The sequence below is a fragment of the Pelecanus crispus genome, chromosome 9 (genome assembly GCF_030463565.1).
Source record: "Pelecanus crispus isolate bPelCri1 chromosome 9, bPelCri1.pri, whole genome shotgun sequence".
Taxonomy (NCBI): Eukaryota; Metazoa; Chordata; class Aves; order Pelecaniformes; family Pelecanidae; genus Pelecanus; species Pelecanus crispus.
The window spans coordinates 12,857,815-12,880,032 of record NC_134651.1 but is presented as its reverse complement, the minus strand read 5'-3'; the positions used below and the strand labels follow the sequence as shown (position 1 = coordinate 12,880,032).

The 22,218-nt window shown below is 54.9% G+C and overlaps 1 protein-coding gene across 1 annotated transcript in view; it reads left to right on the top strand.

Moving 5' to 3' along the window:
• The window catches only part of MASP1 (MBL associated serine protease 1), a 71,604-nt gene extending 51,041 nt beyond the window's left edge, over nucleotides 1-20,563 (top strand). The window contains 9 exon segments of the mRNA XM_075716845.1: nucleotides 5,980-6,157; nucleotides 6,419-6,550; nucleotides 7,066-7,262; nucleotides 7,586-7,733; nucleotides 8,239-8,357; nucleotides 9,221-9,299; nucleotides 13,859-13,996; nucleotides 14,993-15,067; nucleotides 19,668-20,563. Coding sequence (XP_075572960.1) covers nucleotides 5,980-6,157; nucleotides 6,419-6,550; nucleotides 7,066-7,262; nucleotides 7,586-7,733; nucleotides 8,239-8,357; nucleotides 9,221-9,299; nucleotides 13,859-13,996; nucleotides 14,993-15,067; nucleotides 19,668-20,563 — 1,962 coding nt within the window.
• Nucleotides 20,564-22,218: the final 1,655 nt, after the last annotated feature.

Below are 22,218 nucleotides of genomic sequence, written 5' to 3'. Positions count from 1 at the left end.
AGCTCTGAAACAATGGCTAATTAAAACAATAGCTGTTTATTTATATATAGACACATATATGCGTGTGTGTGTGTATACATATAAAAAGAACATGGCTGCTAAAGAAATGCTAACAGTCCAGGAGGCTTGTTTGTGCAAATGGGGATGACAGAGGGGGAGTGGTACTTCAGTAAGGAAGTGAGCCAGGAGGAATGGGAGGAACAGCCACCCCCAAAATACCACCCGAAGAAGCCCCATGCAGGTAGGAAACACCAGCTGCACACTGCCTCGGGAAGCCCAGCTCCGGGCCCCGGTGCATCAGAGACAGCCTCTCCCCAGGTTTTGGATGGCCACCCTCAGCCACCCGCCATGTCCAGGGGAATGGGGAAGGAGCAGCCACCTGTGCCGAGCTTTCGGCTCCTGCCCTCCGCCATGCAAGCTCTGCCCAGCTCATCGCTATCCCCCAGGAGCTGATTTGGGGGCTCCTCATTTGCAGGGGGTCTCACCGTGGTTTGCCCAGCTCCTTTCTGGGGCCACCCAGCACTGAGCACTTTTGCACACAAGTCTCCAGCACTGGCCCGGGGCACCCCAAAAGCCATGGCCATGACCAGGAAATCAGGTTAAGTGACTTGACTAATGTCACTGAGGAGTGCTGTGGCAGAAGTAGGGAGATGGGAGATGAAATCCTGACTTCTGAGGGGCCTTCACGAGTAAATCCCTGAGCTTATTAGGGAGATCTGAGCCTGGGGTCCTGTCCATGAGGTTTTGCACATTGCTCGGTCAAGCCCTGGAATGAAATCAGCCCATTAGGGCTTGGCAGCCAGCTTGGGACCAGCTCCTTGATTGAAGTGAAGATGGGGCCTGCAGTGAGAGGATTTCCCCCCAGTCAGCCCATGGCGAGTCCTTGCTGGCTCACAGTCCTCATGGGGTTACATGCCTTCACCCCAATCCCTACCACTGAGTCCTGATTCAGCATGGCACATGAGACCTGGCAGGTTTCAACACATGCCACAGGGCTTTCCCTTTACTCCTTCAAGCCCACGGGCTGTCTGTGATGGGTCTCTCCAGCTGTGCATGGGGGCAGGAGGGCAGAGGGGTCTGTGACACTTTGTGGGTCCAGTGGGTCCCATGTCCTCTGGCACAACCCAAGTCTCCCTTGGATGGACCTCTTCATGTTGTGTTCAGACTTATGCCCACATGTGGCACTTGGGACACTTTTCTGCAGCTCTTATTCATACCCATGTCCCCAGGGAGGATTGGGTGCTCACCCAGGCAGGACTCCTACTAACCCCATGTGTGGGTGCCCAGGAGCTGGCCAGGCATCTTGGGCAAAAACAGTGGCTGCAAACAAATTTGTTCGAGGGTGGCCAGGGGCCCAACCGATTGCAGGAGGCAGGTTTTGGCGGCCCCGGTGAGGGGCTGGTGAGGGAAAAACAGGGGTATGGGCCAAACTGGGGAGGCAAGGCTGCAGGTAGAGCATCAGCAAGTGCCACTGCCCTGGGAAGTGCCGCTCGGGGAAAGGCGGGGGATTATGAAAGATTTGCAATGTGACAGAGCCACATCCCCCCGAGGTTTGGCACAGTGTTTAGGGCGCATCTTGGGCTCGCAGTGCGCCATCCCCTGCTGCGGGCAATTCACATGGGGCAGGGCTGTGTGCTGCGCCATGCCAAGTGCTCAGCACTGTCGCCAGGGACAGCCTCGTTGCTCGATGCAGCGCTGGCAGGGGCCATGCAGGGCCAGGGAAGGAGCTCGCTGCTGCATTCAGGGCAGTGCATGCCCAGCCTGGGGCTGCCAGAAGGGTGCACGGGACCAATTTACACCTTCCTCTGCTCAGAGGAGGGGGAAAAAGCACAAATAAGGCCTTGGTATTAACTGGGGGGTCAGGAGAAGAACATCCTCTTTTGGTGCTGTCAGCCAGCCTCAGCCAGGGGGTAATCCATGCCCCAGAGCTGTGGGGTCCCAAGAGGAGCACTTCAAATGCCAGGAGGCAGCTGGGAGGAGGGGAGGGCCCAGGGCTTTGCTGCTCACCTTTCCCATCCCGTTGGCTCTGTGCAGAAGAGTCTGGTGGCACCAGCCACCCCCTGCACCACTGAGGACCACAGTCACCCTCTGTGCAAGGGAAGAAGGAGGATCAGACATGGGAGCGAGCCAGAAGCTCCATCGGCACCCCAGCATCCTGCCTGGGCTCTCCTTGCACCCCCAGGCCCCCCAGAGAACAGGTCTGGCCCAGAAATAAGGCACGTGGGTGTAGCAACCCGTGGGAGGGGACTGTCTCCAGATGCCAAGCCAAGTCCACAGTAGGAGAAACCAGCCATCCTCCCCTTTCCTCCATGGTACGGCTGCCATGTATGTTCCCATGGAAGTTCAGGTGCACATTTGCACACAAAAGGGTGCTTAGCCTATATTGAGGAGAGGACGCATGCATGTTGGTGAAGGGATCTCCAGGAGACCTAGATGGAAGCTCCTGCTGGGGCTTCCCCATCCCTGCCTCTTTTCCAACTGTCAGCAGCAGCAGCAGCAGCAGCAGCAATTTTGCAAGAAAACCCGATTCATCTGGGTGTTGCCTTCTTGTGTGCACTCTAACTGCAAGGCAGCTCAGCAGGGGCTGTTTCATGCCCTTCCCTGTCTCTGAGCATCTCCTCCCCATGTCATGTTCCCAGTGTCTTCAGCCCAGCGCTGCGATTTCTCTGCCTAATGAGCCATTTATATATATTACAAGTGGTATGTTTGGCCTTCATCAGTCCAATTAGTGCATTCCTGGAGGGCTGGAGGAGGAGGGGGTGGCGGCTGCATTTCCGTATTGCCGGCTGCCTGCTCCTCTCCGGCAGCAGACACTGAACTGCCAGGCCAAATTCCCCTTAGTGTTCATGGCGTTTCGTTAACCTGCCTGCTGCAGGAGGCATCTCGGGAGCATCGCTGCTCCAGCATCCCCAGCAGCCCATGCCCTGGGGCAGTGTTTCTTTGCTGCCCAGCCAGGGCACCCCAGCTCCTGCCTCCTGCCCTGAAGGGGGAAATCAATATAGGGCAGAAGGGGAGCCACTCGGCTTGGGTCACCACTTCTCTTAGCCACAGCCCAAGCCAAAATGCAGGGGGATAGAGCCACAGCTGGGGAGGGACCCCCATCCAGAGGGGCAGAAATCTTAACAAGGGAATGAGGAGGCAAGCAGAAACAGGGAAGACGGCAGGAGGCAGTGGCAAGGGTAAATTTAAGGCACGAGAGTGTCGCTATATTTTATTTTTCAAAGGAGGAATCTTTCAGCGTATTTTTATAGGGAATTTCTCTGCGGCAATTGATATTTCCCTCAGGGACACATCTTCTCTAGTGAAAACGTCGACATCGTGACCCGAGAGGGAGAAACTCCAAACAAACAACCAGGATTTAATTACCAGCCTGCTTGCTGGATGTAAATGATCTACGAAAAAGTATACAGTCCTCAGCAGAAGCAGCAAATATTAACCAGGGATGATGACCTCTCTGTTTAGTTTACTGCTGGAGGGCTGTCTCTGCTCCCTGTGGCTCGGGGCATGGGACCCATCACAGATAAGGGGCTGTGGATACCCTCAGCGAGGACAGCACGGCTCTCCCGGGCCTCTTCCTGCGGCTCCAGGGCTGTACCCAGGGATGCTGGGGGCAGCGTTGGGGCTGGCCTCATGGCGGGAGCATCCTCGGGACACAACACGGGGCTCTGGGGAGGTTTTCCCGCACTTCGGTGATGCTGTGCTGCAGGTCCTGCACCGGCTGGGGCTGGAGGAGAGGGATGGGAGCTCACATGGTGGCTCGTGTGTCCCTGTAGAGGTGACAGCCACCAGCCCTGCACAGAGGAGCTGGCTGGAAATTGGTCCTTCCCACGCTTTCCTTAAGAAAAAGCAGTTTCTGCAGAAAAGGCTGCATGCTGCATGCTTGCGCAGCCAAGATTGCATGTCAGGGCCGAAATGCCATTTTCCTTCTCTTTTGGTGATGGCGCTCCCGTTTTTCAGTCTGAAACATTATTTCATTTCAAAATAATCTTTCTTTCAGATTTAAAAGAGATTCTAAAGCACCACAGTGTATTTCAAAGGGATTGAAACCAGATGGATCCCAAATTACATGTTTTCCTTTTTTTTTTTTTTCAGAATGCTGTTTCACACACAAAAAAAAAATTCAATTGGGTTTTTGTCCCAATGTGGGGCACGTGTTTTTCCTCCAAATTCTCAAAATTTATCATCGGAAAGTCTCTCTCTTTTCTGGCCAGCTCCAGCTTGTATGAGAGGATGGAAAATATCTGGAGGCAATGTCAAGGCATGCTGAGTTGCCATTTCCACATTGGCTTTCCCTGGCGTGAGCGAGTTTCCGCCTGCTTGTTCAGCCCTGGGAAATTTCCCTTTCAGCCCCAGACCCTCCCCTGTTGACGCATCCCAAGGGTCTCCAGGAGACGGGGATGCAGCCAGAGGAGGGTCTCACCTCACTGAGACCACGCAAGCTGGGTATGTCATTGCAACACCTCTGGGACCCCATGGGTCCCCGAGCAGACGGCTGTTTTCCTCGGGCATGGGCTGGGGGGCTGCACGCTTCATCACGACCTCAATAGCGTTGGCCTGGCATAAGCAGTGGGAGCTGGCATAGTAGTGTTCATCGCATTCCTCAGCCGAGGGGTTATTCATATTCAAATCTCCTGGGGGAAAGCAGGCAGGGTGGTGGGAACGAGCTGGGAGAGGTTGTGGTTGAGACAGGGGCCGGGGTGGGATTTGCAGGAGAATGAGATGGGGTCAATGCTGAAATGATCCCAGGGAAAACGGGGAGGAAAAAGGAAGGGAGGGGGTTTCCAGGGAAAAATGGAGAGTTTTCTGCAGGTATTACAGTGCTTGAAGGCTTGGGCATGGCTGTGCTTTAAAGGGATAGAGGCTAGTGAGCATGCTGACACAACAGGGCAGGTTGGCCCGTTGGTCCTCTCCTGTAGCCCTCTGGGCATGTGGCTCCAAGTCCAAACAGTGCCTGGTACTGCAGGTCCGGAACCAGACAGGGACCCTGGGTGGCAGGGACAGGACTGAGCTTGTCCAAGTCAGTCCAGGGGACAGAAACACCATCCAAATTACTGCTGCTGTTTTGAGCTGATACAAAACCAGTGGGCAGGGGCTCCTCTGGGGTCCCAGTGCCCTCCCAGCAGCACAGCCCTCACACAGATGCTGCTGCCTGGATCAGCATTTGGGCTGAGGGAGGAGGCGAGGGGTAGCATCTCAGTACCAACAGCTCTGAGTGGGAACGAAACGGCCCGGGGCTGATTTTCACAACTCTTCTTCAGCGCCACCTGCCCACATCCTCACCCCACCTCCCAAACAGGCTCCTTCCCTGCATCCTCCCCTTAAACCCCGCAGCTCCTCCCTACATCCCAGATGCTACCTGCTCTGTCAGCATCTGCTTCAGAGAGTGACCATAGGCAGGAGCAGGTAGACCCGAGTCCCCGTGTTCATTTTGCAGAAACCATTTAGTTGCTTTACTGCAGTAATGGCATCTGAGAGCTGGAGCAGTGGGAGTCAGACTTGCCATGCTCTGAGCATCCCCAGGGTCATGCTTGGCTGCAGAAGGTGAGATGAATGCAGCGGGAATGGCTGGAAATTGATTTTTAGGGCCAAGGCAGCACAGGGCTGAGCAGAATGGGGCACCCAGGGGTGCACAGCTGCATCCTTAGGCTGTGGCCATCAAAGGCTGCCAGATGGGCAGCCTGCCCCATGGAGACACTGCTGAGCCCTGGGCAGGGGACAGGCTGGGCAAGCACAGGCAGGGACCTGAGCTCTCAGGTGCAGAGATGACTCCAAGCCCAGCCTGACCTCCCCCAGGAAAGCACCATGGGCTCTCCAGGCTCGCAGACACCCACAGCCCAACACAGAGAAAATTCAGAGGTGACCAGCACTGGGGAGCACCCCAGGGACATGTCAAATTCCTGCGCTATCCAAGTGCTCAGCAGAGCCCAGGGGCCAAGTCGCAAGCCCTGCCGAGCACTCACCCGTTCTTTCTGCTAACAGATTGAAGCTGAGGACCAGGAGCTGGCAACCTTCTGTGGCAGGGAGACGACAGACACAGAGCAGGCTCCTGGCCAGCAAGTGATCCTGTCCCCAGGGCCCTACATGGGGCTTACATTCAGGTCTGACTTCTCCAATGAGGAACGCTTCACCGGCTTCGACGCCCATTACACTGCCGTGGGTAAGCAGCGGTTAAGCCTGCAGGACCAGCTTGCTGGGATAGCATAACAGATTTTCTAGGATCACATCCTAGGCCAGCCTTGGGGACCCCAGCAAGAAAAGTCCTTGTGTGCAGCCCTTCGGCCATATGGGACTCGCTGGGTGCTCGTGTGACCCGCCATGTGGGACAATTAATTTCTCAGTGCTGTGGCAAATGTCCCCATGAGGAGTAATGGGCGGGGGGCTGCAGGGTGAACTCCCTTCCTTGTTATCTCCATCCTAGATGTGGACGAGTGCCTGGAGAAAAGCGACGAGGAGCTGGCATGTGACCACTACTGCCACAACTACATTGGCGGGTACTACTGCTCCTGCAGGTTTGGCTACATCCTCCACTCTGACAACAGGACCTGCAAAGGTACTGCCCAGGCACAGCTTGGACATGGGGACAGTCACACAGAGGGGTCCCTGAGCAGGCAACAGACCTACCAAACACAGGCAAAACTGCCATCTCTTGCTGCCAGAAGGGATGAGGTGCCTCTTCCCCTACAAACCAATAGCCTGGGACCAGAGAGCAACCCAGACCCACAGTCCTCTTGTGTGGGAAGGAGATGTGGCTTCTCCCATGGGCTATGGTCCTCAGCTAAGCCCTCTAGACCTCCCCAAGTCAGAGAAATGAAAAGGTTTGGTCTCTGCTCTGAATCTGCACCATGTAGATAAGCTGGGATTAGCTCTCAGCCCAGGACCCTCTATGACACAGGCATATTTGGAGGTTGGCTGTGTGAGGTTCTTGCATGGACCCATATTCAGGGTCCATGGACCACCCAGCAGGCCCCACTCCACTGGCAGGGCTCCTGAGCATGGTCAGGGCTGGGATGCAGCTGGCATGTGGCTGGCAGGGAGGGCCCTGAGCAAGTCGTGGCTGTGTTTCAGTGGAGTGCAGTGACAACCTCTACACCCAGAGGAGCGGGGTGGTCGCCAGCGCTGACTTCCCCAGCCCCTACCCCAAGAGCTCAGACTGCCTGTACCGTATCGAGCTGGAGGAGGGCTTCTTCATCACCCTGAGCTTCGAGGACAGCTTTGACGTGGAAGACCACCCCGAGGTGACCTGTCCTTATGACTACATCAAGGTGAGCTGGGCTCTGCACACTCCTCCTGTCCTGCTCTCCTGTCATTTCCCCAGTGCCCTAGTGATGGGATCAAAATTGCCCCAGTCTAAATGGGGGTGATGAAGCCAGCAGGAGCCCTGTGCTCAATTGAACCCACGTCTCTTACCACACCTGATTTTGACCCTCTCAGCCAATAGTGACCCTCTTTCAGTTCACATCCCCCCAACACATGGTGCTTAAGCCCCACTGACCCCACTGCAGCCCCATCCATCAGCCTCAGGGTGAAGCGATCCTCGGGGATCAAAGATGCTCCTCAAGCCACCCACTCTTCTTTGCTTTGGCAGATCAAAGCTGGCCATAGGGAGTTTGGCCCTTTCTGTGGAGAGAAGTCCCCGGGACGCATTGAAACCCAAACCAACAGCGTGCAGATCCTCTTCCACAGTGACAACTCGGGAGAGAACAGGGGCTGGAAGCTGTCATACACAGCAATTGGTAAGTCCTGCTGCTTTTCCCCGTTTGCTGGGCTTAGGCAATGGAAAGGGCTTTATAAACCCTGCAGGTGGAGATCATGAGTTTGGTGGTCCATGATCCTGTCACCAGAAAGGATCTGTACCAGAAATCACAAGAAGAGAGGATTAAAATAACACGGAGCTCTCCCTTCAAGAGGTGCTTTTTTTCCCTATACCAGATGGGCCCTGAAACAAGACCACATTGCAAAGCAGAGCAGTTTCTGGCAGGATAATTGCACAAGCTACTGTTATTAGCTCCCAACCTTGTAATGCCCAAAGCCAGGGACAGCCCAGGACTGGGGGAAAGACCAAGAGCTTCCACTCCTTCTAGAAGATCCTGACTGAGCCGTGCCAGTGTAGGCTAATAGCAAGAGCAGGGCAGGGACACTCAGACCCTGCTACAGGGACTGGTGGCAGAGCTGGGATTCTCAATTTCCTCCATTTATTCATCTGAGTTTTGTTTTGCTTCACTTGTTTTTTATTCAAAGGAAACCCATGCCCACTGGTGCAACCACCAATCAATGGGAAAATCGAGCCTTCCCAAGCCAAGTACACCTTCAAAGACCAGGTTGTCATCAGCTGCAACACTGGATACAAAGTACTGAAGGTATGGTGTGACAGCGGGGAGCTGGGAATCTGGGTAGGAAAGAGGGGATCCTTCCTCCCTAAGCCACTGCGTCTCTGTTTGGGAGTGAACGTAAACCACACACCATCCTTACCCCCTTCCCAGGGGCAAGGACAAAGCCTCCTCTGAGAGCCACCAACTTTCTTTCCTAAAGACGCAGAGGGAGAGAGGAGATGGCACTTTCCCTAGCCACCCTCTCATCATCCCTCCAGAGCCAGCCAGCTCACAGGACACCAGGCTTTGCACACCTCTGCCAGAGAAAAAGTCAGCAAAAGCCCCCGGGGGAGTGCCAGGGCTCTGCCTGCTCCCCACCTCGGGTCGGTGCTGGATCAGCTTCCTGGGCAGCCCTGCAGAGGCCAGCCTCCACAGACTGGGAGGTCCTCTGGGACTTAGGGACAGCTTTGGCGAGTCAAGGGGGCCGGGATTTTGGCAGGCCCTCTCCAGGAAACAGCTGAGAACCATGGGGAGCGTGGGTGACTCACGTGGTGGCTGTCTTCCCTCCAAACCAGTAGCCTGCTTTGACTTGTGATGTGGAGCTGGCTATTTCTCAGATCTCCTCCCAGACTCATCTTTCACGCAGAGCTGCCTCCTTACCCAGCCCAGCACCTAAAACAGGAATAGATGTCTCCAGTTGGTTTGCATTCAGCATGTCACTGAGTTGCTGGCAACAAGAAAACTCAAGTTTTTCATTATGATTTTACTGCAATTTTTAGCTAGAAAAGTCCTCTTCCAGGCAGGTCTGGATATATCTTGACTAAATCACCAAGAAATTTGACTTTTTATGGAGAGAGGAATTTCCTTGCCTTGTACATTGATGGTGTTTTTTGCTGGCATCTTCTGCACAGGATAACCTGGAAAGTGACTTCTTCCAGATCGAGTGTCTAAAGGATGGGACCTGGAGTAACAAGATCCCTGTCTGCAAAAGTAAGGACACCCTTCCCAACCTTGCTAATGCCCTTTTCCTGCTGAAATAATTTCATGCTAAAGGGAGCTGCCCTGCCAGAGCAGAGTTCCTTACTCAGAGACACAAACCCAGCCAGAGAGGCTACGTAACTCTGCAAAGCTCTCTTGGCTCATTCTTGGATAACATAACAGGGCTCGCTCCAAATGCCACAAGCAGGAGGTTGGTGCTTTTATTTAGATTACTCACATAACTTGATTTGTGAGCCACTTTGCTGTCTCCCTGTCAAAGAAAGAGCAAGTCTGGCTCTTGAGAGCTGGCTCTGTTGGATGAATCTGTGACAATTTGGGATAATCTGGTTCCTGGTCCAAATTTCCTTCCCAATGGAGGCTGCTAAGACCCAGGGCATTAGAGAGGTCCCAGGTGCTAGCCTAAACTTGGCCCTGCTCAGCTAAGTGAAAGGGGAGAGAAAAGTTGCCCAGATATTTACAAACCTTAACATGGGACAAAAGAGAAGAAAGGAGGTGCCATTTGAAAGGACAGGTGATGATTTGCATCATCTCTTCTTTCATCTAACCCAGCTCCTCTCTCAGCTCAGGCTTGGGAGATGTACCTGATAACACCTTTTCCCTTTCCCCCAAACACCATCAGCCCTCAGGGAGGTTCTCAACTGCTGGTCAGTCTGCTGTAAGGCTGGCCCAGAGAAAATAAAAGCAGCAAACGTGCTCAGAGAAGGTCCCAAGACCTTCCAGGAGAGGCAGGACAAGATGCACTCAAGGGATGTTGGGATCCAGGCTCTCCCCATCTGGGCAGATCCTTTTTCTTTTAGTGATACTGTGGATCTTACCTTAGGAGAGTATTTCTGGAGTTTTAATTCATGTTTTCTCACTCAAAGTGGAAAACAGGAGGCTCTCAGACCTGCTACATAGATTCATATCAGAAAGGGCTCCTTAGAAAGTATGGGGTTAGTGATGCCTCTGCCCTGCTAAGCAACTCCCCGCTCCTACCACTCTCACTACCACAGTCTCCCATTGATTTTATCCAGCTTGAGCAGAGATCAGATAAAAATTGGCGTTGCCTAATAAAAAAAGAACAAAAGTCTAGGTAAATGTTTTTAACCCCAAAAAGTATTATTTTTTTTGATAAAATCGAAATTATTGCCTGCATTATTCCAGCCAGGCTGGAACTGATCCCTTCTTGTGTGATATGACTCACTACACTAATTTCTAAGACTTTTTTTTGGAAAGCCAAGAAGCCCCTAAATGGGCAATTCAGGCCTCCAAACTGCGATGCCTCCCACCTCCCCAGGATGTCTGGAAGAGGCAGGGCATGAGCAAAAATGGTTTTAGAAAGCAGTGCAGAAAATAGAAAACTTCTCAGCCAAGGTGGATAAAATCCAGCTCTGTGGCCTGGCGAGGCAGAACACAACCCCTTGACAGCTTCTCCCAGCTGCTGTCCCCAGGTCGTCCCAGCCGAGCAGAGCAAGCGGGTCCCTGGCACGGCCATGGTTCTGCTGGCATCCGCGGCACCCTGGCATGGCTCGCTGGGTGCTAATTAATGATTTCTGGTGTTTTGGGGGCTGGGTTTCCTGCATGCCTCTCTCTGCTCATCTACTAATTGGGCTTTCTCTCTTTGCTCTCCTCCTTCCCCTCTGCTTTCGGTCCAGCTGCAGATAGAGCCGACAACCAGACAGAGGGAAGAGCCGGCTCGGAGCAAGTGGCCGCGTGAGGCTGGCGCCGGCCGCGCCGCCCCGATGGGCAGCCTGTCTCGATGCCCCTCTCTGATCTGTCCGGTACCCAGGGCAGGTCCCCTTTGCCCCTGGCCCGGCTGCCAAATCCATCTCCATGGCTTGTCTAACTGGCATGGCACTCCTAACCTCCGCCCCCTGTGCCTGGTGCTTTCTTAACTCCGTCTCAAGAAGGGGGAAGGAAATTTGGAGTTGAGCCTCCCTTTCCCGCTGCTGCGCCGCCCCGTGGGAAGGGTGCCTGCCTGGCCCCGGCACCGCTGCCTGGGGACCGTGTGCTGCTGCCAGCTGCCGGCACGTCCTCCGCATCCCTCCCTCTCCACTCGGATGCCTCGGCCCAGCTCAGCTCCCCCTCCAAGGCAGCGTTTGCGCAAGGAGCGCGGCATGGCCGCCTGTTTGTTTGTTTGTTTGTTTGGATTCAGCCTCCTGCTGCCCTTCCTCCCTGGCCCACTGTCACAAATAAGAAACACTCCTTCCTCTCCTCTCTCTGAGAGTCCTGGTGCCTTTCACACCCTCCGAGCAAGGAGGCCTGGAGGATGGGCTGGCATCACCAGCCCTTTCCTGCAGGCACCGAGCCCTGGCACCAGCACAGGGGGATGGATGCTCCACTGCCTCCCCTTTGCTCCCCACTGCTGGCCCAGTGGAGGTGAGGATGGGCTGGCCTCAGGCTGATTGCAGCTGAAGGAGGTCAGAGCCTGGTGTCTGGCCCCATTCATGTCCCCAGGAGCCCTGGGAATGCACCCTGTCTACCCAAGGCATCAGAGGCTTCACTGGGAGGGTGCTGGGATGTGGACCTGGGAGAGGAGGAGGAGGTGCATGTTGGGGACCTCAGTCCACCTCTGGTCCTACAAAAACAGAGATGCTAAATGGCCCCTTTCCCAAGGCAAAAGTCTGGAAAGGCTTATGGCACAAACTCCCTTCCCTCAGCCTTTCAGCAGGACCCAGGACATTGAGGGGGCAACACCTCTCTGCAAGAGCCCATTCTGCAGGCATCAGGCCTGCCCCAGGCCTGGGACACACACAGGGAGGAGATGGGCTGTGCGGACCAGTGGATGCTGCCTTGCATCCATAAACAACCCCAAAGCAGATGTGCAAGTCAGACTGGTCCCCCAACATCCATTCCCTCCTTCCTGCAAGCCCCAGTATCCCCCAGCACCTTCTAAAGGTCCTACAGTTGTTGGCACCATGGCACAGGAGCACTGTGCACCCAAGCACCGTGGGAAGAGAGAAGGAAAGCTCAGGCCAGTTGGGGACCCCCAGGGCTGGTGAGAGGCGTCTGTGTCCCCTCCGCCCCTCTGCAAGGCACAGGTACCCAGACCCTCCATGCAACCTGGCTGCACCCACACAGCCATCCCATCACCTGCACCCTACAGGAGGGATGGAGGGGACCCTGACGAACAGTGAGCTGCAGCATTTTGCCATAAACCAGGCATTTTTCACCCGAGCAGGTAGTTAACCCTGAGCATCAGTACATGTTCCTGGTGACAGCTACTGCTTCTAGTGAATTCTCTCTTCATTAGCCTGGATCACTGTGTGAGGTGTTAGGGCTCCTGTCCTTGCCTCCTTCCCATCCTGGAGCACATTAAGACCCACAGAGCTCATGTCATCCCTGATCCACAGGACCTGCTTTCTGCAAAGTCACCCATCCCCTTCTCAACCCCTCATCTTAAATGTGACGGAACCCAGCTCTGCAGCACTGCATTTCCCAGCAGGATCAGAGCCCAGTTCCTGCCCTCCCCTGGAGCAGGTCTCCCGGGACAGGGAATGGATAGGCTGCACACCATCACCCGACTGTGCTGTGAACTGCCCACATGGTGGGGAGCTGCAGCCCCCACGGCGTGACTCCTGACTTTGGCAGATGAACCACCTCGCAGCCTGGCGTCCTTCCTGGGATGGGTGGCACAAGCCCAATCCAGGGGACAAGCTGGGAGAAGAGGCTGGGTAGGGCACTGTGAGGGATCTGGGGGAGAAAGGGGAGCATGGCCAGGCCTTGGGGAGGGGCAACGGCACCCTGGAAATCCCTGTCCTTCCATCAGGCCCTGAGCCCACACCAGGGATGGGTGAAGCAGAGCGAAACCTGCCCATGCCCTGGGGGATGGAGCAGGTGGGGTCTCACATCTGCTGGCCTTACCCCTACCTGCAGACCAGCCAAGTCACACTCTCAATATCCTTCATCTCCTGCAGTCGCAGGACAGCCAGGACCTAGGGCTGCTCAGCCTGATCTGTAAATGCTTATCAGCACTGTTTGGTGAGAAAGACCCAGAGCAGGAGGGATGAGGCCAAGCTCTCAGAAAATCCTTGTGCATAGAGGAGCACCCCTGATGGATGGCGTAGGTTGGTGAATCACTGCCTGCTTTTCCCTGCCCACTCCTAAGGGATGCAAAGATGTACTCTGGGACCATCTCTCAATGGATGTTACCTGCCAGAGCAGGTTTCTTCCCCTCTCAAAGGTATAGCAGAGGGATCTTACAATAAATGAAGGGGCTCCCAGGACTGGGATCTCCAGCAGCATGAGTGGCCGTACAGCCTGTGGGTGAGCTGTGCTGCTGGTGTTCAGCAGTACTGCCCACGTGCACTGTCTTTGCAGGGTGGCCACGGTGGGGTTTCAGGGGGCCAGGCTGCCCTGCCTGGGGACAGCCTCCTGCTGCTATCTGAGGCCATGTCAGGCTGTGCCCTCTGCAGTGCCCTAGAGAAAGGGGATACAGGACTATACAGGCCCTTGCTCTGCCCCATAGGACCACCATGACATGCCAAAGCCCAGCATTACCTGCCCACTGGCTCACTGGACACCCCAAGAAACAGCACGGGGCTCAACCCCCCTTCTGTGTTGGCTTTCAGTTGCTGACTGCAAAGCGCCGCTGGAGCTGGAGCATGGTTTTGTCACCTTCTCCTCCAGGAACAACCTGACCACCTACCGAGCAGCCATCCAGTACCACTGCCAGCACCCCTACTACCACATGGCCCCCAACAGCACCGGTGAGCAGTGGGGCCGGGCCGTGTCCCCACGGCACGGTGCGGGTGGGCGCATGGCCTTGTGTGTGTGCATTTGCAAGAGGGGGGAGCTTGGGGTGGCCTCTCTGGGATTCTCTGCAAGCAACAGGCTGCGGATGTAGCCTACACACACCATACCCTGCGTCTGCATTGCCTGGATTGTCAGACTGGCTGCACCCTGCTCCGCAACGAAGTAGGATGGAGTTAGCACTGCATGTTTCACAGCCTCATTAGAGCAGTGTGGTTGTTCTTCTGCACTCTGCCTTCTCACCCTGCCATCTACTCCCTGCAGCATATGAAATTTTCCGTGTCTAGGTGAAACGAGCTGCTGCTGGAGAGAACACTAGTCCAGCAGCCTCAGAAAGGGCTCCACAAGGCTCTCCATGCCAGCACCCAAATGTCCAGCATAGCCAAAGCTGAACAGATAGCAGTGGGATCATGGCAGAATGAGTTTTCCCCTTATCCCCCTGGTCCACAACCACAGAGACACCACAAGGTGCTTTTCCAAGCACCACAGGTCTCTGCACCCTTTGCACCCAGTTCTGGGCAGCAGAAGGGGCGTGCACACACCCCAGCCCTTCTTCCTCCTCCTCCCTCAGCAAGCAAAGCCAAAGGATTTCCTCACATTCCTGTCTCCCTGCTCATATCCCCCTGCATACCCACTGGCCCTGTGCATCTGGTCCCAGCATCCCACATGCATTAGTGGAATGGGCACTGGCAGCGTTAATGGGGCGGCAGCTGCCAGCCAAGGCTGAGGGTGCAGCACAGCCCTCCAGACAACTCAAGGCAATGAAACCAAGGATGGTGACATGTCCCCTGCATGGGGACAGGGCTGCCACTGCCCCCCCCGGGAATGTAGGGAGGTCACGTCCTGCTCTGGAAAAGAGTTCAAAGGGTCCTGACAGCTGGGCAACATTTTGCTGCAAAAGACACCCCCTCATGCCAGGGCCACAGCTCAGCTAATGCTTTGCTCTCTTCCAGCCACCTACACATGCGATGCATCAGGGGTATGGAGGAGTGAGGAGCTGGGGACCAAACTGCCATCCTGCCGACCAGGTACTAGTGCTGGGGCGGCCGGTTCCTGCGGCAAGGGGTGTGGAGCAGGGATGCGGAGGGGGTGATGCGTCCATGCCTGACTTGACCTGCTGCTTCCCTAGGCAGGGACCCTGCTCACTGGTGACAATGCCATATGCCTTGGCTATACGTATCCAACTGCTGCAATGTATGGCCAGGAGGGTGATGGCAACAGAGGCCTCCTGCTACCCCAGCTGGCCCAGACGGTCAGGGTGCAGCAGTGGCACTGGCAGCAGTGATGAAGGCATGTCTCCCTGGCAGTACAGGGCAGCAGTGGATCACAGCCATCCCAACTGTCAGGGCTCCCCGAGCTCCCCACTCCAGCAGACAAGGAAACCAGCAGCCCCAGGGCAGAGCTCACTGGCCATGTTCAGCCCCCAGCACCACCGGAGATGGCTGCTGCCAAGGGCAGAGCATTACCTGCCCAGCGCCGCTGGCTGTCAGCTCCCATTAGCAGTGTGTCTACATGCAGGAGCAATTAGCACCTCTCTGAGCCTTGCAGAAAAACCCAGCCGCTTCACAGGGAAGGAAAAGTCCTAAGCCTTGGAGCAGTGGCAGAAATGTTTGCAGCCAGCAAGTTTCCAGGCCAGGCGCCCACTCAGGATTAAACAAAAGTCCTTGGGATGTTGGCTGGCCATAGCCAAGCATGGGGCCGGGTCTGGCTGCCAGGCGGCGGGGCTGGAGGCAGCCTCGGGTGTGGGTTGTGGTCGGATGTGCAGGGATGGCTCTCCGGAGAGGTGCAGGGATCCAGCTGCCGTGCAGAGGCTGCAGCTGCAACCGCCCTGGGGTTCGGGAGCTGGCTCAGCCCCATGGAGGTTATCTGCTCTCCAGCCTGCTCCACACTGAGCAACTGCAAGGCCAGAGGAAGGACCTCCTGAGATTCCCTGCAGTCCACGGAGCTCCGAGACCAGGGCTGTGGCTGCTCTTGTTGCAGCAGCTCCTCCCTGCATCTCTCCTTGATGTTTCAGCCTGAACTAATTTGAGCTGGGAGCATACAGGGACATCTTTTGGGGCCATAGCTGTTTTCATGGGCCATTTCCAGGCCTCCTGATTAATGACAGAAGTCAGAGAGACTTCAGGAAAATGGAAAATCCCAGAGAGAGAGTGATGCTCTCCTGAGATCGGGATCTGCAGGCAGCAGCTGGCCAGCTGCTCTTCAGTTCTTCCCCTGTGTCTCACGCCACCTCCTCATCAATAGAAACTCCTCTCCAAAGCCACTCTGTGCCTGCCTCTGCCATTAGTGGGAGCATTTGCAGCCTGGTCAGCGTTTTTGATATGTAATTTAATAGAATAAATATTTGGCTGGATGCGCTTCCTCTAAAACCATCTCCCTGGGACAGCCGTCAGCTTGGGTGCAGCAGACCAGCTGGGCTGGGCTGGACGCAGGAATTATTTGCCTGAGCACGTTTTCTATTCCTTGCAGCACTGGGAAAGGCAGGGGAGTGGAGCAGATGCAGAGACGCTCACCATGCTCCCTCCTTGCCGGAGCTGCAGTTTTCCTAGTGGCAGATCCCAGCCGCAACAAATCAGTGTTAGCAGCTCCTGGTGCTCCTGCCCTGGTTGCAAGGCTGACTCTCAGCCCTGATCCCATCACCCTGGGGGGGTCACACACTCTTTCTGTGAAGCTTTGCATCCTCCCCTCCCACCCAGGGGGCATTGGGGCAGAGTCCTGGCACTTTCCACAGAGGATGCGTGTTCCCTGTGCAGAGTCGGAGGGATGAGACCAGCATCTGTGCTGCTGCAATTCGGGACTCTTCCAGCTGTACAAGGGCAAGCCCAAATTGGCTCCCACAGTCTCCCAGCAACATCAGCACCCCCAAGCAGCCTGGGAGCCCCCCCGCCACAGTGCTGCCATAGGCATGAACCAGCCCCACCACCACCAACCATGTCCCAAGGCTTAAGTTCCCCACGGGCAGGATTGTCCCTGCCCACCCTGTCCAACCCTCTCAGAGCCACCTTCAGCTCGCTGACTCCCTCCTCTTCCTCACGCCATGCCACAGCGCCTGGATAAAGCTCCTGGAGGCAAACCAGGCAACACGTCAGGGCTCTTCAGACATTAATTCTGGGTCTTTTGAGGAGCCGAGCGGAGGGATGCTGGTTTAGTTGCCAGAATTGTGGTGAGGACTTGAGATGCAGCAGTAAAGCCCATGGTGCTAGGCAACATCCCAGGGCTGAGTCTTCTCCAGCCACAGCTCCTCCGGGAGGGCAAATGCCATGGCTGTGAGACCACAGACCTCGTGATGGGTCTCAGAGCAAGGGGTGAGGCTGAGCTGATGTCAGGCCCCAATCCTCCCACCAGCGTTTCCCTGGGTTTCTTGGCACACTGAGCAGGAGCTGGACAAGCAGCTGGATGGTCTGGGAAGTGCTGTGCAAGCTCACAGGGCACAGTGAGGCTGCAGGATTTCTCATTTGGCCTTTCTGCTTCTGAAGTGGTGTGGATCCAGCCAAATCACTCCAGAAACTGAACTGCAAAGTGAGGAATTGCAAAGTGCAGGCTGGCCCTCAAGCTATCTCCTTGTCCTACCTACTAGCTCAACTGTACAACAACCCTTTAAGTCACAGCCTTGCTTTACTGCAATCCAGGCTTGGCAGAAATCATAGCATCTGCCAGGCCTTTGAGATAGAAGAAGGATTCCTCCACTTGCCCTTCCCTAAGGAATCTGGTAGCACCCAGATCCCCATCTGGAGCACAGATCACATGTGTGTAAATTGAGACTAAGGTCTGATACTACTTAGAGTGCTTGAAGTCCCACCCTGGCTCACGTGTTTTGCTGAATCCATGCCTGACTTCAGTGTCAGGAGATCTGGTATAGCTTTTGGCGTAGCTAACCCTGGATGAAAGCCTCCACAGCCCCATAGTGTGCTATACAAAATTCTGACTGTCCATATTCATTCCCAGCGGGCAACAGCTCAATCGTTACAACAGATGAGCCTGTTGTTTGCAGGGTAAATCCTCCAGCCTCTCTGGAGTAGAGGTCCAGTACACAGGACCTTGTCAAAAGCCGCCTTTTTCATCAAGCCCTTCATGACAGGGCCACATGTGCTGCAGCCCTGCCCTGACAGGTACCAAGAGACAGACCCTTCCCAAGCTCAGTGGAGACTCTTTGGACTTGAAAACCACGTGGGCTGGCCGTCCAAATTGTGCCTAGAAAGTCCATGGTCTCATGGCCAAGAGCATGTATCATCCTTTCACAGCCTCCAGCAAGGTTGGGGAAGGAGAGGGCAGCTGGGAGCTTACTTTTTTGGAGAAAACTTTTGGGACCGATTGGACCTTGACTGGCCATGACCAAACCCAAGATGGACTCCCACAGAGCCAGGACAGCAGGAGCAGGGAGCTCCCAGCTCTGAAGATGCCTCCTTCCCTGGTCCAGCACAGGGTCTAGTGGCTCAACTTGGTTTCAGTCCTGTCTCATTGCCAGCAGAAGAATGGCCTGTTCTGGGCAAGCTGCCATAACTATGGGAGCCACACAGCCACACTCCAGGATGCATGTGTGCTGGGGAGATGCAAGGGGAGTTCAGACCCTCTGCCCCACTGTGAAAGTATTGCAGGCACTAAAGATACAATGATGGATGGTGCTGAGCAATGTGCATTCATTATTGCAGGTAGATTATGCCAAAGGCCTAGTGGTACCTCCTGGGACAGCTGCCTGAGATCCTCCCTTGGGTCTCCCAGGGTGCCATGTGGGAGCAGATCCCAGGACTGGGGTTTCCATGGGCACCTGGGGAGAGGGGAACCAAATCCTGCAAACCAACAGGTTCTACTGACCCACAGACAAGACATTTCTCTAATCTATGCCTCATTGTCCACAGCCACAGAAAGCATGGGTCATCCAGAGGGCTTGGTATGGCTATTTTTAACTCTTGAAGAGCTGGATCCAATTGTCCTGGGGCTGTGAGCAAAGAAAGGTGCTATGTGCTCCAAAAGTATTGCCAGAATAGCTCAGACAGTGGAAAGAGGGGAAGACCCCAAAGGTATGTAGCAGGTTGGTGACAGTCAGCACTAGCACTGAGGTCTCCTGTCTGAGCCATCAGGCTTAGCAAAACATAGGGCGGCTCCTACTTCACAGAAGAAACTGGACAACCCATGCAGGGTTCAGACTGGCCTCTTTGTCTGTGATTAGCTTCACAAGGGCTGAACAAGGTCACCCCACCTTCCTCACGGAAGAGCAATAGACTGCCGTTTCCCAGGAGGGCAAACCACTGTCACCAGAAATGGTTCCACAAGGCAAGGAAGACAGGAAAGGAGCTGGGGCTGCCTTAGGAAGAAAAATCCTGCAGAAGGACAGATGCGTTCCTTTCCCAGACATATCTCCAAAGACATATTAGCACAGGGGATGGGGTCTAATGCTCAGCCTGCTCCAGCTCTGAAGCACATTCTGCCAGGAGAAGGTGAAGATGGTAGGGAGGATGGGCTTTATCCACCAAGAAAAGGAGAAGAGTTGCCCTCTATGGAAAACAAAGACACAAGTGAGCATTTGGTTTGAAGATAACCAGCCATGTGGCATAATCTACAGGGATGTCCCTTTTCATTTGTTCCCTAGGTAAGTGCTTGGAGTAACTGTCCTGTCCTTTTTGTCCCCAGTGTGTGGCCGGCCGGCTCGTCCTCTGCCTGGGATCATCAAGCGCATCATTGGCGGGCGAAATGCAGAGCCTGGCTTCTTCCCCTGGCAGGCCCTGATTGTGGTGGAGGACATGTCCCGGGTGCCCAATGACAAGTGGTTTGGCAGCGGGGCCCTGCTCTCAGATTCCTGGGTGCTGACAGCCGCCCATGTGCTCCGCTCCCAGCGGCGAGACAAGACTGTCATCCCCGTCTCCAAGGAGCACGTCACTGTCTACCTGGCCCTTCACGATGTGAGGAACAAGATGGAGGCTGTCAACCGGACAGTGGAGAGGATCATCCTCCACGAGGAGTTTGACATCCAGAACTACAACCATGACATCGCTCTGGTCAAGCTGAAGGAAAAGGTGACCATGGGGAACTACGTCATGCCTGTCTGCCTGCCCCAGTTTGAGCACGAGCTGGAGGGGCCTCACCCTAACACGCTGGGGCTGGTGGCTGGCTGGGGTATCTCCAACCCCAACATCACGGTGGATGAGATCATCAGCTCGGGCATGAGGACACTGTCTGACATCCTGCAGTACGTCAAACTGCCGGTGGTGCTGCACGCAGAGTGCAAGACCAGCTATGAGTCGCGGTCGGGGAACTACAGTGTAACTGAGAACATGTTCTGTGCTGGCTACTATGAAGGTGGGAAGGACACTTGCTTGGGAGACAGTGGAGGAGCCTTCGTCATCCAGGATCCGGGAACCCGGAGATGGGTGGCCCAAGGGCTGGTCTCATGGGGTGGCCCGGAGGAGTGTGGCAGCAAGCAGGTGTATGGTGTGTACACCAAAGTCTCCAACTATGTGGACTGGGTGGAGAAAAAAACGGGCTCCTCAGAGAGATGGACATTTCTGGACCCGGAGCTGGAGAGATGAGTGACTAAGCAGCCTGGTGCCGCAGCTCCCTTTCTTCTTGTTGTTGTTTTTTAATAGGCTCCAGACTCTGGTCTTTCGCAAGCAGTAGCCACGATGCTCAGCACACACCAGGCCTTTGCCAGCCCTCCACGTCATTTGTTTCGCTTGGTCCCACGTCCCTTCTCTTGTGCTCTTAGGAAAAGCTTGCTAGGGAGCTGGGGAAAGGGAGCGAAAGCCGACATCTCAGCCCGCATCCTCAGCTTGTGCTGCCCATTTCCAAACCTCACCCATACTCCCATGGAGCCCCCCTCCAAGCCAGACAAAGGCACAGCAATGGAGGCAGAATTTCCCTGCCACCAAAGCTTTGGGCCATGCACAGAGAATTGCCTCCATCCCCAGGGCTCTCCAGCCAGATCTTCCCTTCAGACAATGCAACTGCAGGAGCTACAGAGGCTACGGACAGCGTCGGAAACCCAGCTGGGCAGGCCTGGACCTCACAGGTCCCCCACCTTTCCTGTGTAAGGAGTAGTGAGAGAACCCTGGAGTTTGCTACTATTTTTATTTGTAAACAAATGTCCCTGCCTGATGGCATCTCATGTGATGTCCACCTGTCCCCAGGAATGTAAGGATGCATCCACATTAGCCCTAAACTTCAGCCACGCTGGAAAGCTAATGGCTGCCAAGACGGCACCAACCCAAATGGGCTACCCTTACTCCACCATGTGGGATGGGTCCCCCACAGAGGACACAAGGACAGGGAGCAGGGTTTGGACTTAGTGTCACCCTTACCTCCAACCACCAAAACTCCTCTGACCCTCCATCACCTCAAGCCCTCTCCAGTCCTCCCCCCAGACTAGCTCTTGGAATGGTCTCCAGACACAGCAGACCTCCCAAGCAAAGTTTTCCAACACACAAGATAGTATCACATCTGCTGTACCTAAGCAATACATATTTTCAGCAGAATAATTTTAGATTCCTTCTTGGGGTTTCACCTTTTCTTTAGGGGCCTGGGTAGTCCTGCATGACAGTGCATTCATTCTTGCAAGGACCTAGTCACTGTTAAACTGCTTTTAAGGCCATTGATTTGGCTGATTTAGAGGTTACTGATGGTGTTCAGTGTTTGTTCATGGCTCTTCTGGCCTATTGCAGGTGTCCAAGTCATTCTAGACTGACCCCAACTCACCTAACACACCAAAAGTATTTTCATCTTCCCAGCCTCCCTCCATGGCCCATGCAGACAAGTAAGCCCCACCAAGGAACAAGGTCAGGTGAGCTTACCTTCCTTCCTTCAGCGGGGACACCCTCTCCTTCACTTGCCAGCAAAGTCCTCCTATAGCTGTAAGCAACACGCAAAAATTGCCTGCTGTCCTCTCTGTGCGCCTGTAGCCTCCTTTGGGCCTGTCCTCCTCCTCCTCCTTTGGTTTTGCCGCGCAAGGAAGGAGGCAACAGTGAATGAGCCACTCTGCCATTTTGCTATGGTCCAGAAAGCCATTTGTAGAGCATGTAGAGGAGCAGAAGGCCTAAGGAAGGTTGAACTTGCAGACACGCTAAGAACTGTACTCTTGGCTATGTCATGTAACTGCAAGGTATTTATATATATATATATATATTCCTTTTTTGATACTACATTCTGTAAAATATCCAACGTCATGTAAGGATGGTTCTGTGTAATCTTC